Source organism: Macaca nemestrina, chromosome 12 (genome assembly GCF_043159975.1).
Source record: "Macaca nemestrina isolate mMacNem1 chromosome 12, mMacNem.hap1, whole genome shotgun sequence".
Lineage (NCBI taxonomy): Eukaryota > Metazoa > Chordata > Mammalia > Primates > Cercopithecidae > Macaca > Macaca nemestrina.
In genome coordinates, this window is record NC_092136.1 from 3,627,802 (window position 1) to 3,649,945 (window position 22,144).

At 49.0% G+C, this 22,144-nt stretch overlaps 1 protein-coding gene across 6 annotated transcripts in view; it reads left to right on the plus strand.

The window, feature by feature from the left end:
* LOC105469739 (SH3 and multiple ankyrin repeat domains 2) overlaps positions 1 to 22,144 on the plus strand; it is a 666,868-nt gene that overhangs the window by 86,934 nt on the left and 557,790 nt on the right. For all 6 annotated transcript variants that reach the window (XM_011721220.2, XM_071074114.1, XM_011721226.2 and 3 more), the window contains one exon: positions 18,440 to 18,643. In XM_011721220.2, coding sequence (XP_011719522.2) covers positions 18,440 to 18,643 — 204 coding nt within the window. The remainder of the gene's footprint in view (positions 1 to 18,439; positions 18,644 to 22,144) is intronic.

Here is a 22,144-nt window from a genome sequence, read left to right on the forward strand (position 1 = left end):
GATACTGGCGTTGGCTGCGCCACCAACTGCTTGGTGCTGGGCTGATTTGCACCTGCAAGTCGAATTCCCAGCAGGAAGGCAGCCAGCAGGCAGCGCTGTGTGCGAAGCAGCCCCGGCCCCAGTCGTCCCAGCGTGAGTCAGACTCACGTCCCCCTCGCCATTCACTCTGTGCTTTTGGGCGAGGTTCTGAAGGTCTGAGCCTTGGGGTTCCACCTGTCGGGACACAAACACCACTTGTGAAGTGAGCCATTGCGGGTTGGCGTCCAGCCCAGGGAGCACCCACAAGGGGCCCATTACTGTTTCCATTCTCCTGAGTCCACTCTCCTGGAGGTGCCACCCACACTCGGAGGCTCTCATCAGCCACACAGGAGGGAGGCCCTGGTCATCGCAGCCATAGAGGTCCTCCATCAGCAGTGGGGCAAGGGTGTCGGGAGATCAGGGGCCTCCTAGACCCGCCCGGACCCTGCCTCCCTGCCTGTCTGACGCTGTCCTTGACGGGGTAATCTTCCCCTTGCAGGGCAGGGGTTGTTTCCCCAGCAGGTGTTCTGCCCACTTTGCTAGAGGCAATGGAGACCTGTTGGAGTGACGGATGGAGCCACAGCTCTGCTACAGCCCAGATTTAATCTACGGCACCTCCTCGTGAAAGCCAGGGCCTCCTCAGGGTTTAGTCTCCACTTGTGGGAGCTTGGTTGTTTCTGGAACCTTCTGAAGACCACTTTGCTTCACTCTGTTCAAGGCAAACAAAGCCCCTGGAGGCCAAAACCAGAAATCCTCTGGGTGTGAGCTCTCAGCAACAAAGCAGACTTTGTTCCCGTGTGAAATCCCTTGTGGGGCTGAGTCCTCTGTGTAGCCAGGGACACGAGACAGTTCCTGGAACCCTGCCGGGAAGAGCCAGCCAGGAGCTGCCGAGTGAGTCTGCACTGAGGCCCCAGTGCCCGCCAGCTGGGAGTTGGTCCTGGAGAAGCACCTGGGCGGCCCCTTTTCTCCCCAGATGCTGCCCCTCCTCCCCTGCTGTCCGGGCCCACTGCTGCTGGCCGAGTGAGTGCTGTTTCTGAGCCTCACCCTCCAGTGGGACTGAAGCTTTAAGTCATTGAGTGAGAGCCTCTAGCAGTGCCCATGACGCTTCAGGCACAACCGGAGCCCTCACTTGAATAGTCTTATGTGGGCAGACTTCCCAGGCCACGCAGGGAGCGGTGGGGTGGGCTCTGGGCACAGGGAGAGCAGCATCTCTGCATCCTCTGAAATGCGCTGTAGTGGAGTGCTGGCACCGGACATTCAGCGTGGCCTTTTACACAAGTAGCATGTGCCAAAATCAATACAAACTACGGTGAGCTCTGTTATTTCTGGGGGAGCGTGAATGAGGAAGAGGGAAGAAAACTGGCCCTATGGCCCGAAGCGGTTTCTCTTTTAATCCACAGTGAATGCCATGTTGCAAGGACAGCAGAGAAGAAAATAGAATGGGGCTGCAGTGGCCTTTCTCGGGCTCTCCTGGGGTGTGTACGTCGGCCCCACATCTGCCTCTCCCCAAGGACTGGCACCGAGTAGCTCAGCTGTCACTCTGAGGGCCGAGCTCTGTGACCTGGCCCACCTCCCGGCAGACGCTTTGGGAAAACGAGTGTCCCGTTCTGTGCTTGAGTCAGTGCTTCCATTTTAAAGCACGTGCATCTTCAAGTGGGGTACTTCATTTAGGAAAAAGCATTTGCACTGCCATCCTGACCCCCTCAAAGACCACACATTGTCACTCACCTGTCCTCCCTCTCTCCCCACCCGTACAGTCACTCAATGCTCATTCATACCTTTGCCATGCTGGGAGGCCCTTGCCCTCTCATTCCCCCTGTGCTGCCTCACCCTGTGGCACACACCTGCTGACAGGGATGTCCTCTCGTCTATCTGCTGCTTCCAAATGGACTCTCAGATCTTTTTTCTTTTCTCTTTTCTTTTCTTTTCTTTCTTCTTTTTGAGATAGGGTCTTGCTCTGTCACTCAGGCTGGAGTTCAGTGGTGCAGTCATGACTCACTGCACCCTTGGCTCAAGGGATCCTCCTGCCTCAGCTTCTCAGGTGCACACCACCACACTGGGAATTTTTTTTTTCTTTTTAGTAGAGACAGGGTCTCACTATATTGTCCAGAGAGGTTTCAAACTCCTGGGCTCAAGTGATCCTCCGATCTCAGCCTCCCAAAGTGCTGGGATTACAGGCATGAACCACCACGCCCAGGTGGATATGCTTGATTCCAAAGTGACCTTGGCCTGCCTGCTTATTATTGTGGATTAAAATAGAACCCCAGGAGCAAGGAGGTTTCACCACCTCCTCCTTCAGGATTTAATCCCCTCTTTTTGGTCACAGGCACATAATTACTGTATTTGCATCTTGTATTTGAGGATTCCTCTGCTTTTGAATATTGGGAGGACTCTACCTGTCCTGGCAACGTCTGAGCCTATCTTCTCCTCCTGTACCTGAGGCTGGCTCCTCATCCTCAGAGACCATGAGGCGCCTGCCCATTGTGAGAGGGGGCTCTGGACGGCCGGTGCAGGGGTGGTTTGTTACCGTTAGAAGCTGCATTTGGAAGCTTTGCTGTGTGAGAGAGCCCCCCCCCCTGCCCCATTGTGAGAGGGGGCTCTGGACGGCTGGTGCAGGGGTGTGGTCGTTACCATCAGAAGCTGCGTTTGGATGCTTTGCTGTGTGTGTGTCTGACTCCTTGTTCCTGGCCCCTGCGAGGTGAGAGCTGGGTGTCGTCTACTAGGAGTTGATGGAGTTCGTGTGTCTGGGAGATTGGCGGCTTGGGTGGCCGTGATCCTGAATGGTAGCCTCTTAATTCCACTTCAGGAAGGTTTGTTCTTGACTCCTTCAGGTGGATTTTTCCAGGTAGAAAGCCAGTTCTGGTCAGATTTACCTTCTGCTGTGTTCTATTCAACACCTGAACCTGCTGGGCAGTAGGTGGCAGGAGGGCTTCTTGGCCTCCACCCACCCATCCACCCATCCATCCACCCATCCATCCACCCATCCGTGCACCTACCCAGCCACCCACCTACCCATCCATCCGTCCGTCCATCCGTCCGTCCATCCGTCCGTCCGTCCGTCCGTCCGTCCGTCCGTCCATCCATCCATCCGTGCACCTACCCAGCCATCCACCCATCCACCCATCCATCCATCCATCCATCCATCCATCCATCCATCCATCCATCCATCCACCCACCCACCCATCCATCCATCCATCCGTGCACCTACCCAGCCACCCACCTACCCATCCATCCATCCATCCATCCATCCATCCATCCATCCATCCATCCATCCATCCATGCATCCACCCAGCCACCCACCTACCCAGCCACCTATCCACTCATCCTCCTACCCACCTCACCCCTCCCTCGCACCCTCCATCCACTCATTCACCCATCTATCCATTATCTTGATTATAGAAATAAATGGTTAGGATCTTTGGTCTCCTCTTTGAGTAGCCCTGCCATGTCCTTTGTAGTATGCATTTGGATTACCTCTTGGGGAGGTGGAAGGCATGGAATCTGATTTCCTTTGTGGTTTCATTAACTGGTTGCTAAGACCAAAGAGAGTGCCGCTCCCAGCCCCTCAGCCTTCCCTCTGCCTCCACTGTCTCTGTAATACAGCAATGAAAACTAGCCTCCGTGTCCTTAAGAGGAGTGGTTTACACTTGACTATTTTAATCAAGAAATTGGTGTGTTACAAATTGTTTAAAACAAAAGGGAAGGCCCTGGGGCTCTCCAATGGAAGTTACCATGGAAAGTCAAGCCTTGATTATATTGGTTATCATTCATGTCACAGGGCACCCTCGATAAAGACAGAGAAAGACTTTATTTTCTTACACATCATTTAAAGCAAATATTGTAAGGACTGTATGTGGACCCTTCCTCTGTTACGTATTGGGTTCGTGCTTTGTATGTGGGAGAGATTGCCCCAGTTTGCAGGGGTCTCCGTAGCCTGCACGGAAAACGTCTGACTTGAGGTACTCTTCTGCCTCAGCTTAGAATTAATACCTACTTAAATCTCATGGAGAAAATAATGTATGGGAAAAGTGGCTTTGGTCTGGAATTACTACACGTTCTGTAGCAAAGCTCTGTAAATCCCACACTGTGGGGGGAGTATTGTAGTTTGAGGCCGTGCTGGTGAGGAGTAGCCATCCTCTCTTTGCTGCCATCCCAATCTGGTAAGGCTTATCCAGAGGGTGGCAATACCAGGGCCGCAGATCATCAGTTTTTACTTTTCTGTGTTAAATCCAAGGGTGGGGCTTTTTTCCAGCATCTTTGCTCTGAGGTTGGACCTGGGCGATTCCTCCAGCCTGGCTCTGACTCTGCCTCCCTGCCAGCCTCCACCCTTCCCTCGCTGCCCTCCCTTCTGGGCAGACGAGACCTCCCACATCACAGCTTCTGAGCAGCATCTGCATCCCAGCAGCAGCCGCACCAGCCTCTGTGGCCTCGTCTTTAATCCACTTTCTGACCTCCTGCTGGCTTAATCTTCCTGACTCACAGCTTCGTCTGTGTGCTGCCGGGATCGAGTTGAACTCATTAGCTCAGCCTCGGGGACCCCCTTAATCCCCGCTCCTCCTCTTGCAGCTGTGTGGTTCTGGGAACGATCTGGCATTTTGGAGCATTCCTCTTTGGGCATGGGGGTGCTAATGCCGCCTCCTGGAGAACATAAGGAAGAGATGATGTGTTTAACGCACCGACGAGCCAGGCTGTGGGTGCATAGTAAGTGTTTTGTGTCTGCAGTCAGGACTTTTTAATTATAACTCCCCTCCATGGCTGCCTGTTACTTCACTTCAATTTACTGTTCCTAATGGGATTTCTCTGGCCAGCATCTGGTCTCTGCTTTACGATGGCTCTGCCTGAAATCATGGCTATGGAAAGAGGAAGATTAAGTCACCCCCAAGGAGTCCATGGACCGCTGGCAGAACCAAGCAGTGTCTCCCAGTTTAGCATCCCCTTGACAATAGCAGAGACAGACAGGCAATCTCTTTACTAATCACCCAGAGATACAGTGTGCCCGCCACTTCGCCACAGCATCCAGCGGCTGCCATGAAGCTTTCACTGTGTGAAAAATGTTCTAATTGGAAAAACGAATCCACAGCTGCGTTACCCTTTATTGGCATTTAAACATGCAGAAACACTAAGCCTGACCCTTGGACCTCAGCACCCCCTGACCAGGCCATCTTTCTGAGTCAAGGTCACCCCGTATTTCCCTGTTCCATTGATATCTCTGATTTCAGCTTCGTGTGTTACCCGTGCGAGGGTCTTAGTGTTTGCCACCACGAGTACCAGCCCAGTGGGCCTCTGTCCACAGTAAGAAGTATTATCTCATTTGGATAATTGCATTTGGGAATAAACCAATTGGAGTTTGGGGTGACCATGACGTTGGTTGTTCGTCAGAGGCATGCAGGTACACAGACTGCACGTGAACAGCTATCAAAGGCCCGAAGACGCTGCGTGCACCTTTCTATGGCTCCTGCCAAGCTTGTGTTTATCATGGGCCCTTGAAAATGCATCATGCAGAAATTGATGATGACAGAAAGCATCACGGCAGAGGAACATCTGAATGTGAAATGCGCTTCCTCGTAATGAACGGTGTGCTCAGAAACTTGGATTTCTTTCTGGCTTTCCTGAGTTCTTGCCGAACGCTGCTTACATGCGTTTGCAGAGCTGGCATCTTGACTGTTCCAGGTGTCTGTGTTTCTAGCTCCAGATCCTGAATAGGGAATGTCCCCGTGGGGCCACGACCTGAGATGCCCTGGCATTTCCTCCCCCTTATTCTCTTGGCTTTTCCTGGGCTGGTTGGGTAGAAGTCAAGAGGAAGGTGGATGTAAGTCTCACCTGAGAAAGGTGAATTAGCAGATGCCGTAGAGGTGGAGGTCCCTGAATCCATCTGTGTAATCCGAGCCTCGTGTTGTGGATGGCCCTTTCCACAGCCTTCAGATAACCCACGGCAGTAAGACCTATTTTATATGGTATAATATTTACCATTTTCTCAAGCTTTGTCAAGACACTCTCTCGCCCTCACTACTGTCTTCCAAAATCAGCTGTCATCGTCGCCATTTTACAGGACCCAAAACAGATTTGGAAAGCAATTTAGTCTCTCACAGGAAACTCTCTTGCTACGTTGCTATAAATCAAAACAGCCTGGCCCAGGAAGCTCCTCTGACCCCTGCAGGCCAGACACTTTTTGGCGCGGGTTTGCTGATCCACCATTGTTTACGTGTCTTACTCATCAGTGCAGACGTGTCCCCCCACAGGCAGGTGGTGGCCCTCAGTGGGTTGCAGAGACTCGCCCATGGTCGTTCAGTGCTGTGGGCTAAGTCTGTCCCCCACCAAAATTCCTGTATCGAATGAAGTCGTAACCCAGGACCTCAGAATGAGACTTTATTTGGAGATTGGGTCTTTACGGAGGCAATCAAGTTAAATGAAGTTGTTAAGAGTGGGCCCTGATCCCATCGGAGTGGAGTCCTTATGAGAAGAGGAGGTGGGGACAGAGACACGCACAGAGGGACAACCACCTGAGGACGCAGAGAAGGCGGCCGTCTGCAAGCCAGGAAGAGAGGCCTCTGGAGGAACCAGCCCTGCAGACATCTTGATCTCAGACTTACGGCTTCCAGAATGGGAGACAATAAATGTCTGTGGTTTAAGCAGCCTGGTCTGTGGTACTTTTTGCCATGGCAGCCCGAGTGACTCATAACTCAGCATAAGTGGCAGACTCAGGCCAAACACAGCTGCCTCTGCCTGTCTCCAGTGACCGCATTCTGCCCACAGTTGTGTAGTCTCAGTTCTTAGTCTCTCACCTTGCAGAATACTTGTAACTCATGTGAACCAAGTGTGAGTGGCTTTCCCTCACTTTCTCCGTTTTTTTCTTTTTTTTTTGTTTTGAGTCAGGGTCTTGCTCTGTCACCCAGGCTGGAATGCAGCGATGCAATCATAGTTCACTGCAGACTCAACCTCCCAGCTCAAGGGACCTTTCTATCTCAGCCTCCAGAGTAGCTGGGGCTACAGACACGTACCACCATGCCTGGCTCATTTTTTAAACTTTTTATTTTTTGGTAGAGACTGTTTCCCTATGTTGCCTAGCCTGCTCTTTGGTTTTGATTGGAGCTTGACCATGAACTGTACTAAGAGGGGTGTAGGTGTGTCATTCTGTTCAACAGCATGGCCAACCCTAGCTCTGTGACATATAGTTCTGCAGACCTCGGTGTCGTAGCCTCCACTTGCAGGGTCATGGCTGTAGTTAACAGTCTGCACAGTCCACTGAGTACAAGCAAGGCTCAGTAGGCAGAAACTTCCATCAGTCCCGATGTGAAGTCCAGACCTTTCTTGACTGTTGGATGATATCACCCAGGAGTATTCCATGTCTGGAATGTTGATCCAGTGCCGTTCAATGCCATCCACGTTTACAAGCTGTGGTTTGGTTATGCAAAGAAAAAGACAGAAATGGCCGGGCACAGTGGCTCATGCCTATAATCCCGGCACTTTGGGAGGCCGAGGCAGATGGATCATGAGGTTAAGAGATCGAGACCATCTTGACCAACTTGGTGAAACCCTGTCTCTACTAAAAATACAAAAATTAGCTGGGCGTGGTGGCAGGTGCCCATAGTCCCAGCTACTCCGGAAGCTGAGGCAGGAGAATTGCTTGAACCCAGGAGACGGAGGTTGCAGTGAGCTGAGATTGCGCTACTACACTTAAGCCTGGTGAAAGAGTCAGACTCCATCTCAAAAAAAAAAAAAAAAAAAACCAGAAACCCCTGTCCTCAGGCAGCTTGGGCTAGGGCAGGGAGGAGCACTTAACTGGCTGGATGTTGGAGTGGTGCTGAGACAGATGTTGGGGGAGAGAGAGATGGGGAGGAGTAGGAGGGACAGGAAGATGTAGGTGGTTCATCTGTGCTAGAACATAGCTCCCTTTTGTGGCTGAGGGCCTTTGTGGTATGAAGGGGACTTAGGGAGAACTGAGGCTGGCTCGAAGAAGCCCCGAGAACTTCCGAGGATCGGTGTGTACATCATCGCAAGACTGGTGTCAGCCACAGACTCCTCCTCTACAGCTCCTGACCGTGTCAGCCCTGTTCCACTCCATCACCGCCCGGGTCTCATGCTGTATGCACTGCCTTTCTGGAGATAAAGGAGAAGCCTGATTTGGGTCTCGGAGATCTCGTTCCATCCACTTGCAGGCTTTCTGTGTCTTGAGCCGCTTGGGCCAGGCACGCAGCAGGTTTCAGAAGGATCTGGACATCACAGCCTTCAGGGGATTGAGTGACAGAGGGACCGACTCCTGCCTGCCGGTTAGGAGAGTGTGAGGAGAAACATCCTAAGGCAAAATATGAAACTCAGCACTGCTCCCCCCTTCCTGGGAGGCAGGAAATGCAGGGTGAAGAGGCCGAGACTCACGGGCTGGACAGGAAAGGGAGCAGGATCGGTCAGCTGGCCTGAGGGCCACGGGCAGTTGGAGCAGCTCCCTGTGTTCCCACCCAGGATGCCCAGTGGTCAACTCAGCCTGCAGGAGGCCAGGGGCGATGGATGGCACCGTGAGACCTCGGCCCCGGTGGAAAGGATGAGTGCGGCTCCAGCTGGCAGACACAGAGAGGATGGCTGGTCCACCAGAGGCTGGGGCGTGGGGTTGTATGCAGCCTGGTAAGTCTGAACAAAGGGAGTATTTCTTCGGATCCAGAAATGACCTGAACATCAACATCCTCTTCAGTATTCTCAATGACTCACATAACAGGCATATCTTAGAGATAATGAGTCTGGTTCCGGACCACTGCAATAAAATGAATCTTGCAATAAAATGAGGCACACACATTTGTTGGTTTCCCAGTGCATGTAAAAGTTTTATCTACACTCTAGATTATTAAGTGTGTAATAGCATCATGTCTAAAAAAGCAATGTATATACCTTAATTAAAAAATACTTTATTGTTAAAAATACTTAGAGTCACCTGCATCTTCAGTGGCCTGTAATCTTTTTGCTGGTGGAATGTCTTGCCTCCTATTGATGGCTGCCGACTGATCAGAGTGGTGGTTGCTGAAGGTTGGGGTGGCTGTGGCAATTCCGTAAAATAAGACAGCAAAGAAGTTTGCTGCATTAATTGACTCACGAAAGATTTCTCTGTAGCATGCAATGCTGTTTGATAGCATTTTACCCACAGTAAAACTTATTTCAAAATTGGGTGAAATCTTCTCAAACCCTGCACTGCTTTGTCCACTGAGTTTATGGAATATTCTAGATCGTGTGTGGTCATTTCAACAGTGTTCACAGCATCTTCACCAGGAGTAGATTCCATCTCGAGAAACCACTTCCTCTGCTCATCCCAAAGAGGCAGCTCCTCATCCATTCAAGTTTTATCATGAGACTGCAGCAATTCAGTCTCATCTTCAGCCCGACTTCTAACTCCAGTTCTCCTGCTGTTGCCACCACACCTGCAGTAGTTCCTTCCTCCACTGAAGGCTTGAACCCCTCAAAGTCATCCATGAGGATTGGAATCAACTTCTTCCAAACTTAATGTTGATATTTTCACCTCCTTTTATGAATCATGAATATTCTTTGCTGAGAGCGGTGGCTCACGCCTGTAATCCTAGCACTTTGGGAGGCTGAGGCGGGTGGATCGTGAGGTCAGGAGATCGAGACCATCCTGGCTAATGGTGAAACCTTGTCTCTACTAAAAATACAAAAAATTGGTCAGGTGTGGTGGCGGGCACCTATAGTCCCAGCTAGCTACTCAGGAGGCTGAGGCAGGAGAATCAGTTGAACCTGGGAGGCAGAGGTTGTGGTGAGCCGAGATCACGCCACTGCACTCCAGCCTGGGCGACAGAGTGAGACTCCATCTCAAAAAAAAACAAAACAAAACAAAAAAACAAAACAAAACAAAAAAAACCATTTGTGAGAGTTGGAATCAACTTCTTCCCAACTTAATGTTGACATTTTCACCTCCTCTTATGACACATATGAATATTCTTAATGGCATCTGGAATGCTCCATCTGAGGAATCTATGGCAGCTATAGTCTTACAAGATATATTGTTAAATAATAAGACTTGAAAGTCGAAATTACTCCTTAATCCATGGACTGCAGAGTTGATATTGTGTATGCAGGCATGAAAACATTTATCTCCTTGTGCGTCTCCATCAGAGCTCTTGAGTGACCAGGTGCATTGTCAAGGAGCGGTAATATTTGGAAAACAATCTCTTTTTCTGAGCATTAGGTCCCAACAGTGGGCTTACAATATTCAGTAACGTGCTGTAAACAGATGTGCTGTCATCCAGGCTTTGTTGTTCCATTTATAGAGCACAGATAGAGTTGATTTAGCATAATTCTTTTTTTTTTTTTCTTTGAGATGGAGTCTCTCTCTGTCGCCAGGCTGGAGCGCAGTGGCGTGATCTCGGCTCACTGGAACCTCTGGCTCCTGGGTTCAAGCGATTCTCCTGCCTCAGCCTCCTGAGTAGCTGGGGCTACAGGTGCCTGCCACTATACCCAGCTAATTTTTGTATTTTTAGTAGAGACGGGGTTGCACCACGTTGGCCATGCTGGTCTCTATCTCTTGACCTCATGATCTGCCCACCTCAGCCTCCCAAAGTGCTGGGATTACAGATGTGAGCCGCCACTCTCGGTCGGTTGATTTAGCATCATTCTTAAGGGCCCTAGGTTTTTTTGAAGGATATATTAGCATAGGCTTCAACTTAAAGTGACCAGCTGCATTAGCCCCTAACAAGACAGCTTGTCCTTTGAAGCTTTTAAGCCAGACATTGACTTCTTGTCTCTAGCTATGAAAGTCCTAGATGCCATCTTCTTTCAATAGAAGACTTTCTTGTCTACATTGAAAATCTGTTTAGTGTAGCCACCTTCATCAATGATCTCAGCGAGATCTTCTGGAGAACTTGCCGCAGCTTCTCCATCAGCACTTGCTGCTTCACCTTGCACTTTCTGTTATGGAGATGGCGTCTTACCTTAAACCTCATGAATAAACCTCTTCTGGTTTCCAGCCTTTCTCCTGCAGCTTCCTCACCGTTCTCAACCTTCATAGAATTGAAGAGAGTCAGGGCCTTGCTCTGGATTAGGCTTTGGTTTAAATGAATATCGTGACTATCTTGATCATCAAAGTTTGACGACTCCAACCTTCTCCCTTTCAGCACTAAGACCTGTTTCACTTACCATTTGCGTGCTCACTGGAGTGGCCCTCCTCATTTCCTTCAGGAACATTTTGTTTGCATTCACATGTTGGCTTACTCTTTGGTGCAGGAGGCCTCACTTTTGGCCTGACTCAGCTTTCAACATGCCTTCCTTGCGAAGCTTAATCATTTCTCGCTTTTGATTTAAAATGAGAGATGTGTGACTCTTCCTTTCACTCGGACACGTAGGGGCCACTGTAGGGTTATTACTTGACCTAATTTCAATATTATTCTGTCTCGGGGCATAGGGAGGCCCAAGGAGAGGGAGAGAGGTGAGAAAATAGCTGGTCGTTGGAACAGTCAGAACACACAGAACTTTTATTAAGTTTCCTATCTCATATGGGTGTGGTTCATGAAACCCCAGAACAATGACAGTAGTAACATCAAAGATCACTGACCACAGATCATCCTAACAGATATATTAATTATGAAAAATTTGACATAGTGCAAGAATTACCCAAATGTGACACAGATATATGAAGGGAGCACGTGCTATTGGAGAAATCACGCCGATAGATTTTCTCGTTGCAGAGTTGCCACAAACCTCCAATTTGCAAAAACACGTTCTCTGTGAAGCTTAATAAAGCAAAGTGAAATAGAACAGGATATGGCTCTAATTTATGTTTTGCCTGCACTAAGATTGGCAGTGAGTGTGTATAGAGAGGAACATAATCTATCACTTGAACAGCAAGCACTTGGGAGATGGGGAGATTTGACTTGGGTTTAAATCAAACCTCTACTGCTTTCTAGGAGTATGACCTTGCAAAGTGTAGTTACTTGAAGTCTCTAAGGCTCAGCTTCTTTATCTAGAGAATGAGAAGAATAATATTATTGTTATATAAAGTGAGAATAATAATATTATTATTATATAAACAGTAATAATAATAATATTATACAAACAGTAATGATAATATCCACTTAGGGTTGTGGTGAAGGTGAATACGGTTAGCAGAATTTCTGGCTTATTAGGAGTCAATACATGGTAATCATCACTGTGTCGTGGTTATCATCATTATAACTGTCATCACCATCATCTTCATTATCACCGCTACTACCATCATCATCATAATCACCACTGTCATCATCATTGTCACCATCACCATCATCACTACCATCCCCATCACCAACATAATCACCATTATCACTATCATCATACCATCATTATCACCATTATCATCACCATCACCATCATTACCGTCACCTCCATCACCATCATCACTATCGTAATACCATCATTATCACGATTATTATCACCATCACCATCACCACCATCCTCATAATCACCACCATCACCATTATTACCACCATCGTTATCACCATTATCACCATCATCACCATCATCATCATCATCACCACTACCATCCCCATCACCAACATCATCACCATTATCACTATCATTGTACCATCATTATCACCATTATCATCACCATCACCATCACCATCATCACTATCATAATACCATCATTATCACCCTTATTGTCACCATCACCATCATCACCACCATCCTCATCACCACTACTATCACCATTATCATCACCGCCATCGTTATCACCATTATCACCATCACCATCATCACCACCATCATTACCATCACCATCATCACCACTGTCATCACCACTACCATCTCCATCACCAACATCATCACCATTATCACTATCATCATACCATCATTATCACCATTATCACTATCACTATCATCACCACCACCATCATCACCGTCACCATCATCACCATCATCGCTATCATAATACCATCATTATAACCATTATCACCATCATCACCATCACCATCATGATCACTATTGCCATCACCAGTTATCTCCGTCATCACCATTATCACCACCATCACCATCATCCCCCCATCACCCTCATCACCATCACTGTCACCACTACCACCACCATCATTATCACCACCACCATCATCACCATTACAGCCACTCTCATCATCACCATCATCATCATCCCCTCCCTGTAGACACTGAACTCTTTAAGGGGCAAGAGCCCATCTTGGTCATCTTCATGTTCTCTCACCCACTGCTGTCCTGGTGCTGGTATAGGACCCTGCGCACAGAAGATAGAAGCTCAAGGAGAAGATAGGTGTTTCCTCCAGCAATCCTTTAGAGGAGTTGGCCAGGGTTGGGACTCCTTACACACTGTTGTCTTTGCCATCCTTTCTGTACTATCTGTGAGTCATCTGACAAATCACTCACTCGCTCAGAATGTCTCTAACAAATTATAAAGGAATAGCCACTCACAGGGCTGTGGGAGACCGGAATCAGATACTGTTCTCCTCAAGGAGAACTTGACATGACCAAGGCTCACATTGGTAACAGTGGGACCAGGAAGGGTCACTTAAGGCAGAAACTGTCTTATGCCATCTGCCTGCCAGACACATCACTGTTCCACCTTTGCTTCCCTCCCTCTTCTTATGCTGGGCTCTCAACCTGTAAGTCCTACCCCACACTCGCATATCCCTCTGTGTTCCTGGGCAGCAGCCTAGGATGTGCACTCCTTACCAAGCAGCGTCACTTACTCCTTCCTCTGGGTCCTCAAGGGAGCTTGTGTTAGCATGAATTTTTACCTTTTCCATATCGTATGACAGTTGAGTGGGTGTCTTTCCCTGCTACAGATGGTGGCTTCAGGCTGGTTTGCTTCTTATTTATTGTCTTCGTGGCTCCCATATCATCCATTCAGCCAGTGTCAGTCACCTGTACTGTGTCAGGCCTGCTCTCAGACCTGGGGTTTGCCTGATTAGGCAGTGAGTCAATGACGGGTAAGTGAAGAGTTGAAGCAGGATTCATCCAAAGTGTATTCTGACCTTGTGGGCTTGCCCGGAGCTGGTGTGAACATGCGGGCAGCTCCCATCACATATGGAGGGAGGAGAGTTCCCTGGGAGCTGGGAAGGCTTGACCTGCTGAGTTCCGCTCTCAGAGATGATGGTGCTGCTGTTGTTTTGTTTTGTTTTGTTTTTTTGCTGCCACAATTAGTGGCAGGTGATTCACACGTTTATGAGTTCCCATGCCTGCCATAACCAACCACAGACTGGTGGCTTAAATAACAGACATGTGTTGTCTCACATTCTGGAGGCTGGAAGGCCAAGGTTAAGGGATAGGCAGGGTTGGTTCCTTCTGAGGCTTGAGGGAGAATCTGTCCCAGATTCTCTACCTCTACCCTGGCTGCTGGGGGCTTACCAGCAATCAGCATTGCTGGGTTTGCAGATGCAACACACCGGTCTCTGCCTTCCCATTCACATGGTCATCTCCCTGTGTGCGTGATGCTGTGTCCAGATTTTCTCACTTTTCTTTTTATTACACTTTAAGTTCTAGGGTACATGTGCACAATGTGCAGGTTTGTTACATGTGTATACATGTGCCCTGTTGGTTTGCTGCACCCATTAACTCGTCATTTACATTAGGTATTTCTCTTAATGCTATCCCTCCCCCAGTCTCCCACCCCATGCCAGGCCCTCGTGTGTGATGTTCCCCGCCCTGTGTCCAAGTGATCTCATTGTTCAATTCCCACCTATGAGTGAGAACATGTGGTGTTTGGTTTTCTGTCCTTGCAATAGTTTGCTCAGAATGATGGTTTCCAGCTTCATCCATGTCCCTACAAAGGACATGAACTCATCTTTTTTATGGCTGCATAGTATTCCATGGTGTATGCATGCCACATTTTCTTAATCCAGTCTATCATTGACGGACATTTGGGTTGGTTCCAAGTGTTTGCTATTGTGAATAGTGCCACAATAAACATATGTGTGCATGTGTCTTTATAGTGGCATGATTTATAATCCTTTGGGTATATCCCCAGTAATGGGATGGCTGGGTCAAATGGTATTTCTAGTTCTAGATCCTTGAGGAATCGCCACACTGTCTTCCACAATGGTTGAACTAGTTTACACTCCCACCAATGTGTAAAAGTGTTCCTATTTCTCCATATCCTCTCCAGCAACTGTTGTTTCCTGACTTTTTAATGATCACTGTTCTCACTGGTTGAGATGGTATCTCATTGTAGTTTTGATTTGCATTTCTCTGATGACCAGTGATGATGAGCATTTTTTCATGTGTCTGTTGGTTGCAAAAATGTCTTTTGAAAAGTGTCTGTTCATATCCCTTGCCTACTTTTTGATGGTAGTGTTTGATTTTTTCTTGTAAATTTGTTTAAGTTCTTTGTAGAAGAAACTGGATCCCTTCCTTACACCTTATATAAAAATTAATTCAAGATGGATTAAAGACTTAAATGTTAGACCTAAAACCATAAAAACCCTAGAAAAAAACCTAGACAATACTATTCAGGACATAGTCATGGGCAAGAACTTCATGACTAAAACACCAAAAGCAATGGCAACAAAAGCTAAAATAGACAAATGGGATCTAATTAAAGAGCTTCTGCACAGCAAAAGAAACTACCATCAGAGTGAACAAGCAACCTACAGAATGGGAGAAAATTTTTGCAATCTACTCATCTGGCAGAGGACTAATATCCAGATTTTCTTGCTTTTTAAGGACACAGTTATTGCAATAGGACCCACCCTGCTCCTGTATGACCTCATCTTAACTCGATTACATCTGCAAAGATCCTATTCCCAAATAAATCACATTCATAGGGTATGGGTGTTAGGACCTCAACATTTATTTAGAGGGGCACAGTTCAGCCCATAACAACATGTCTTTTTTATATTCCATTTGATCCTCACAGCAGCCCTGAAGTTAAGTAGTGGCTTTGATTTTCATGGGGGAATTGGAGGACTGCTGGGTGGGTGGGTTTCCCTAGGAATCAAGGTTGGTGTGCGCCACTGGGTTGCAAACCCAGGCTTTCCGACCTTTGAGCTCTTGCTCCTTCTAGATGATTCTCAAGGCAGTGCTCTTAGCATTTTCTGGAGCAGATGGTTCTTGTTTTGTGGGGTTGGCCCCCGTGCTGCACAGACACAGCGTCCCTGCCCTGTCCACAAATGATGGTGGATACCTATCTTTGCAATCACCTGCAGTGGCACAGAAGTCCCCTGAGAGGCAATTTGGAGCCCTGTGCTCCTCCAAGGAGTTGCCCCTTGGCTGAATCTTCTCTGCAGGTGTCAGGGAAGGAGCCATGGGCTCTATGGACGTGGTAGCCATGGGCTCTGTGGACGTTGGAGCTTGAATTAGAGGGGCCCAGAATGATTCCTGAGACAGAAGGGTGAGTAGTGAGCGGCCCGGCCTGGTCACACCTGATACGGTTTGTTTCTTGTGCCAGGAGTTTCCAGAGAGTCCTTGCTCAGCCAAGGATAGGGGAGGGTGTGGGTCTGGAAATCTTTCTGGAATAAACAGCTGCCCCCATCCAGCCTCACAGCCCTTGGTGGGGGTGGTGGGGGGAGCTTTGAGAGCCACATGTGAGCTCAGCCTTTGACCTTGGAAGGGAGAAACAGGAGCTTTTGTGCAGAGGGTGTCAGGTTTCCTGGCAGGGAGGACTCTGGCCGCCCACTGACCCCAGGCTCCTGTTGGCAGTCCCAGGATCATTTTCCCAGCAATGAGGAACTTACCCTCGGGCTGTCTTGGGAAGATGGTAGGGCCTTTTGCTTTCTTGAGCACAAACCCACAAATCCCCAGATAGAGAATTGGTTTGAGCCTCATAGTCGATCAAACCTCCTTTCGTTCTGAACATGTTGACAGTGACAAAGGGAATTACTGAGCCCCTGCTGACAGCTATTCAGTAGAATATAATTTTAATTCAACAGAAATTAGAAGTCATGGTTAGAAGTGGATTTGCCTGGCCTTTGCTTTTCCTGGCTCACTGGTGAACCTCACAGAGGGGACCTGGGAACGTGACCGAGTTGCTGTTATTTCAGTTCTCAGAGGTGCCATTGTGTGTTTGAAGTGTTGTGATTGGTTTGCAGGCCCTGTTGACACTATTTAACTTTGCAAAAATGAACTCTCGTGGCAACTGATTTGATTTTCCGTCAAATCGTTTTTCCGTAATTGCTTTCCTGTGTCCTTTGGGAGAGGTGATGACTGTGTTTTTAAAGCTTTTCTGTTCAGAGTCAGCGTGGGTAGTATGAAAACTTTCTCGTCAGCGCAGTTCTAAGACAAGGCTCCCACCGAATCTGAAATGCTAAAGAACAATCCATGTCAAAATTAAGTCACGTTGTAATATGCGCCGGCTGTGGTTCTGAATGTGTGTTCCCCAGGACGGCACAGCAGTAGTGCCTTGGGATTTGTCTGAGATGTAGGTTCTCGGGCCCCACCCAGACCTGCGGAATTAGACATTCTGTTAGGGAGAGATAAGTGGGGTCTGTAACCTGTGTTTTTCAAACTGCTGGAGTTTGAGAAGTGCCATGCAAGTGAGAGAGTGCCCTGAGGCGACAGGTGGTCATCGATGACCAAAAAGACACTGTGAGGGCCGGGCGTGGTGGCTCACACCTGTAATCCCAGCACTCTGGGAGGCCCAGCAGGCAGATCACAAGGTCAGGAGATCGAGACCATCCTGGCTAACACGGTGAAACCCCGTCTCTACTAAAAATACAAAAAATTAGCCGGGCATGGTGGCAGGCGCCTGTAGTCCCAGCTACTGGAAGGCTGAGGCAGGAGAATGGCATGAACCCGGGAGGCGGAGCTTGCAGTGAACTGAGATAGTGCCACTGCACTGCAGCCTGGGCGACATAGTGAGACTCTGTCTCAAAAAAAAAAAAAAAAAAAAAAGACACTGTGAGGGCTAGAGATTTTTTTGTTTGTTTGTTTTGTTTTGTTTTTTGTTTTTGAGACAGAGTCTTGTCTTGTTGCCAGGCTGGAGTGCAGTAGCGCAATCTTGGCTCACGGTAACCTCCGACTCCCTGATTCAAGTGATTCTCCTGCCTCAGCCTCTCGAGTGGCTGGGATTACAGGCACGTGCCACCATGCCCAGCAAATTTTTGTTTTTTATTAGCAGAGATGGGGTTTCACCATGTTGGCCAGGATGGTCTCAAACTCCTGACCTCGTGATCTGCTCACCTCGGCCTCCCAAAGTGCTGGGATGACAGGCGTGAGCCACTGCACCCGGCCAGTGCTGGAGATTTGAGTCTGTGGTGAGACCAAGGCCAAAGAGACCAATGTCTCGTTCCTTCCTTTTTCCCTTCTATATTTACCAAATGTCTCTGTCCCAGCAACCAGTAGGCTTTATTTTTCCACGTGAAAAGTCGTGGGTTCACTGTTCAGAGGGAGTGTTGGGAAGGGGTTGAAGCAGCTTTGTCTCTGACCATGTGCCCCACGTGGGTGACTCAGGTAGCGTCCTCCGTCACTCACCACCTGTCTTTGTCCTTCCTGGCAGAAATGCATTCGATTTAACCCGGACGCCACGGTGTGGATTGCAAAGCAGCGGATCCTGTGTACATTAACCCAGAGTTTGAAAGATGTCCTGAACTACGGCCTTTTCCAGCCGGCCAGCAACGGGCGCGACGGCAAGTTCCTGGACGAGGAGCGGCTCCTGCGGGAGTACCCACAGCCTGTGGGCGAGGGCGTTCCTTCCCTGGAGGTATATTTCAGCCCACGGTGCATGGGCCGTGTTTGTGTCACAGCCTGGATGCCGTGGTGGGTGGGGGAGACACGGTGGTGGGGGGAGACAAATTCCATTTGCGTTGGGAAATTATCCTCACATTTAAAAATCAATCTGGGCCGGGCGCGGTGGCTCAAGCCTGTAATCCCAGCACTTTGGGAGGCCGAGACGGGCGGATCACAAGGTCAGCAGATCGAGACCATCCTGGTTAACACGGTGAAACCCCGTCTCTACTAAAAAATACAAAAAACTAGCTGGGCGAGGTGGCAGGCGCCTGTAGTCCCAGCTACTCGGGAGGCTGAGCCAGGAGAATGGCGTAAACCCAGGAGGCGGAGCTTGCAGTGAGCTGAGATCTGGCCACTGCACTCCAGCCTGGGCGACAGAGCTAGACTCCGTCTCAAAAAAAAAAAAAATCAATCTGGGGTCTTGAGGTTTGATATCATTTGGCTTGTGTTCCCCACTGAAATCTCACCTCTAATTGTCATCCCCACGTGTTGAGGGAGGAACCTGTAATCCCCATGTATTGAGGGAGGGAGGTGGTTGGATCATAGCGGCTTCCCATGCTGTTCTCATGATGGTGAGTGTGAGTTCTCACGAGATCTGATGGTTTTATTCTAAGTGTCTGGAAGTTCCTCCTTTGCTCGTCTCTCTCCTGCTGCCTTGTGAAGAAGATGCTTACTTTCTCTTCACCTTCTGCCGTGACTATAATGTTCCTGGGGCCTCCGCAGCCCTATGGAACTGTGAGTCAATTAAACCTCTTTGCTTCATAAATTACCCAGTCTTAGGTATTTCTTTATAGCAGTGTGAAAATGGACTAATAAAAGGTTCCATCTGATTTTGCCGTGAATCTCACACTGTTATACAACTTTTATAATTTTTTTTTCACTGCAGATTCAAAGAATCCGTGGAGAGAAATCTTGCTGTGAATAATAAACCATAGGTCTGATTCAGGCTTTCATAACCAGGACCGTGGGTCCTGAGCATGCAGAACGGGGCTCCCCATGCTTCTCTGAGGGGTTTTACGTTTTTCCCTCCCAGCGCCTAATGGATGGTGTGTTCTCCTTCTCCACCTATCCAGACACCAGCTGGATGTCAAGAATTAATTCAGTTCTGACACTAACTACAAGTTTAAGGGCTCAGTCCCACAAGACGGCCCTCCACAAACGTCAAGTCCCCAGGCCACCCACACTTCTGTCCCATTTGGCTGTGAACTAGGGGTTCCCACCACCCCCTTTTCGGGTTCAATCACTTGCTAGAGTAGCTCAGAGAACCTAAGAAGGCATTTTAACTACTACCCCTGGCTTATTACAAAGTGTACAAACGCACAGCTGATGAAGAGGTGCACTGGGCGAGGTCGGGAGGGCCCAGCCTGCAGGAGCTTCCGTCCCTGTAGAGTTGGGGGTGCGCCACCCTCCCAGCACGTGGATGTGCTTGTCAGCTCGGAAGCCTCCTGGCCCCGTTGTTGAGGGATTTTTATGGAAGTTTCATTACATAGGATGAAATCACTGACCATGGTGATCCGATTCCATCCTGCTGGTCAGCAGGGAGGCTGGGAATCCTGACCTTCAAGTCATGGTCTGATCCTTCCGGCCACCAGTCCCCATCCTGGAAGCTGCCTGGGAGTTGAGAGTCATTTCATTAGTGCTCCAGAGATACTCTTATCACCGAGGACATTCCAAGGGTTTTAGGAACTCTGCCAGGAATCAGGGACACAGAAGGAATTTTTAAATTATATCGTGTTCCTCACGGTAGTCTTCTTTCATTGCTATAAAGAAATAACTGTCTGGGTGAGGTGGCTCACGCCTGTAATCCCAGTACTTTGGGAAGCCAAGGTGGGTGGATCACCTGAGGTCAGGAGTTTGAGATTAGCCTGGCCAACACGGTGAAACCCCATCTCTACTAAAAATACAGAAATTAGCTGGATGTGGTCATGTGCACCTGTAATCCCAGCTACTTGGGAGGCTGAGGCAGGAGAATCACTGGAATTCTGGAGGTGGAGGTTGCAGTGAGCCAAGATGGCACCGTTGCACTCCAACCTGAAACTCTGTGTAAACTGTCTGAAAGAGTGAAACTGTCTGAAAAACAAAAACAAACAAACAACAGCAAAAAAACCTGAGACTGGCTGAGAGAAAAGAGGTTTAATTGGCCCACGGTTCTGCAGGCTGTACAGAAAATGTGGTGCCAGCATCGGCTCGGCGTCGAGGCCTCAGGGAGCTTGTTCTCGTGACAGAAGGTGAAGCAGGAGCAGGTGTTAGGTGGCCAGAGCGGGTGCAGGAGCGAGCAGGGGAGAAGTAGTTCCTGGCTCCCCCATGAACTAACAGAATGAGAACTGATTTACTACCTTGGGGAGTGCACCAGGCCCTTCAGGAGGGATCCGCCCCAGGACCCAAAGACCTCCCACCGGGCCCCACCTCCAACACCAGGGATCACATTTGAACATGAGGTTTGGAGGGGACATACATTCAAACCATGCCATTCCCCAATTCATCTCTGAGTCCTTGGGTAACAGGGTGGCTGTGGCCATCCAGCTGTTCTCAACAGCACAGCTTTGCTTCCGCTTCCTGTCCGGGTGATCAGGGCTCTTTGTGCTGCCGTCAGCAGCCACAAGCGCCTGGGCCTCCCTTCAGAAGTGGCCGATCCATAAGATGGGGCAGCCCTGACACGTTTCCACGCGATGCATGACCCTTGTCTTTCCTTTCTGACCTGGGCTTGCTGTGCCCCAAGTTTACAGGCAGCGTTTCCTGTAGTGTATATGTGTTGGGTTATGTCAGTTAAGAGAAGCCGGAAACGGGTCATTTCTACTCCTGCACAGCATGTTGGCATCGTTCAGTGATTGCACTCACTTTAGCTTAGTCAACAGCGAGAGGCTGCATGTGTGTAATTGCAGCTGACTCTTGAGCAGCCTCAGTGGGTTCTCCACTCGGTGACTAGAGATTCCCCTGAAGCCCGAGATGTCATGGACGCCCACCCAGGACTAAGGCGATGCTGCGTCTGCATGTTTCTCGGTTCCGTTGTGACGTTGAGGCTGAGGTTGTTGGGATTCCCAGTGTGGACCATGTGTCAGATTCGGGGAGGGGTTTCGGTGGAGAAAAAGATGAGATGCCACTTGGAAGTTGGGTGGTTTAGAGCAAATCACTCACGGGTCCTGGCCTCAGTTTGCTTATCTGTAAAATGGGTATCCATTGGGAAAAAAATTGTCATTGAGGTCCAACTAAGGATCAGATACTTCAGGCACAGTAAAGTCAAGGTGCTGATCCCACAGACCTTACACTCCAGTGGGAGGTGATGGATCAGGAAGAATAAATCCACGCAGTTCATTTCGGGGGCTGATCATATCCATAACAGCAGGAAAACTGGGCGAGAAGACCAGAGAATCTGGGAGCCTCCTCTGCATCTGGCCCCAGTACCTGTAGCTGTGCAACCTCGAGCCTGCCACCCACGCTCTCTGAGCCCCAGATTCCCGGTCATCGAGTGAATGTT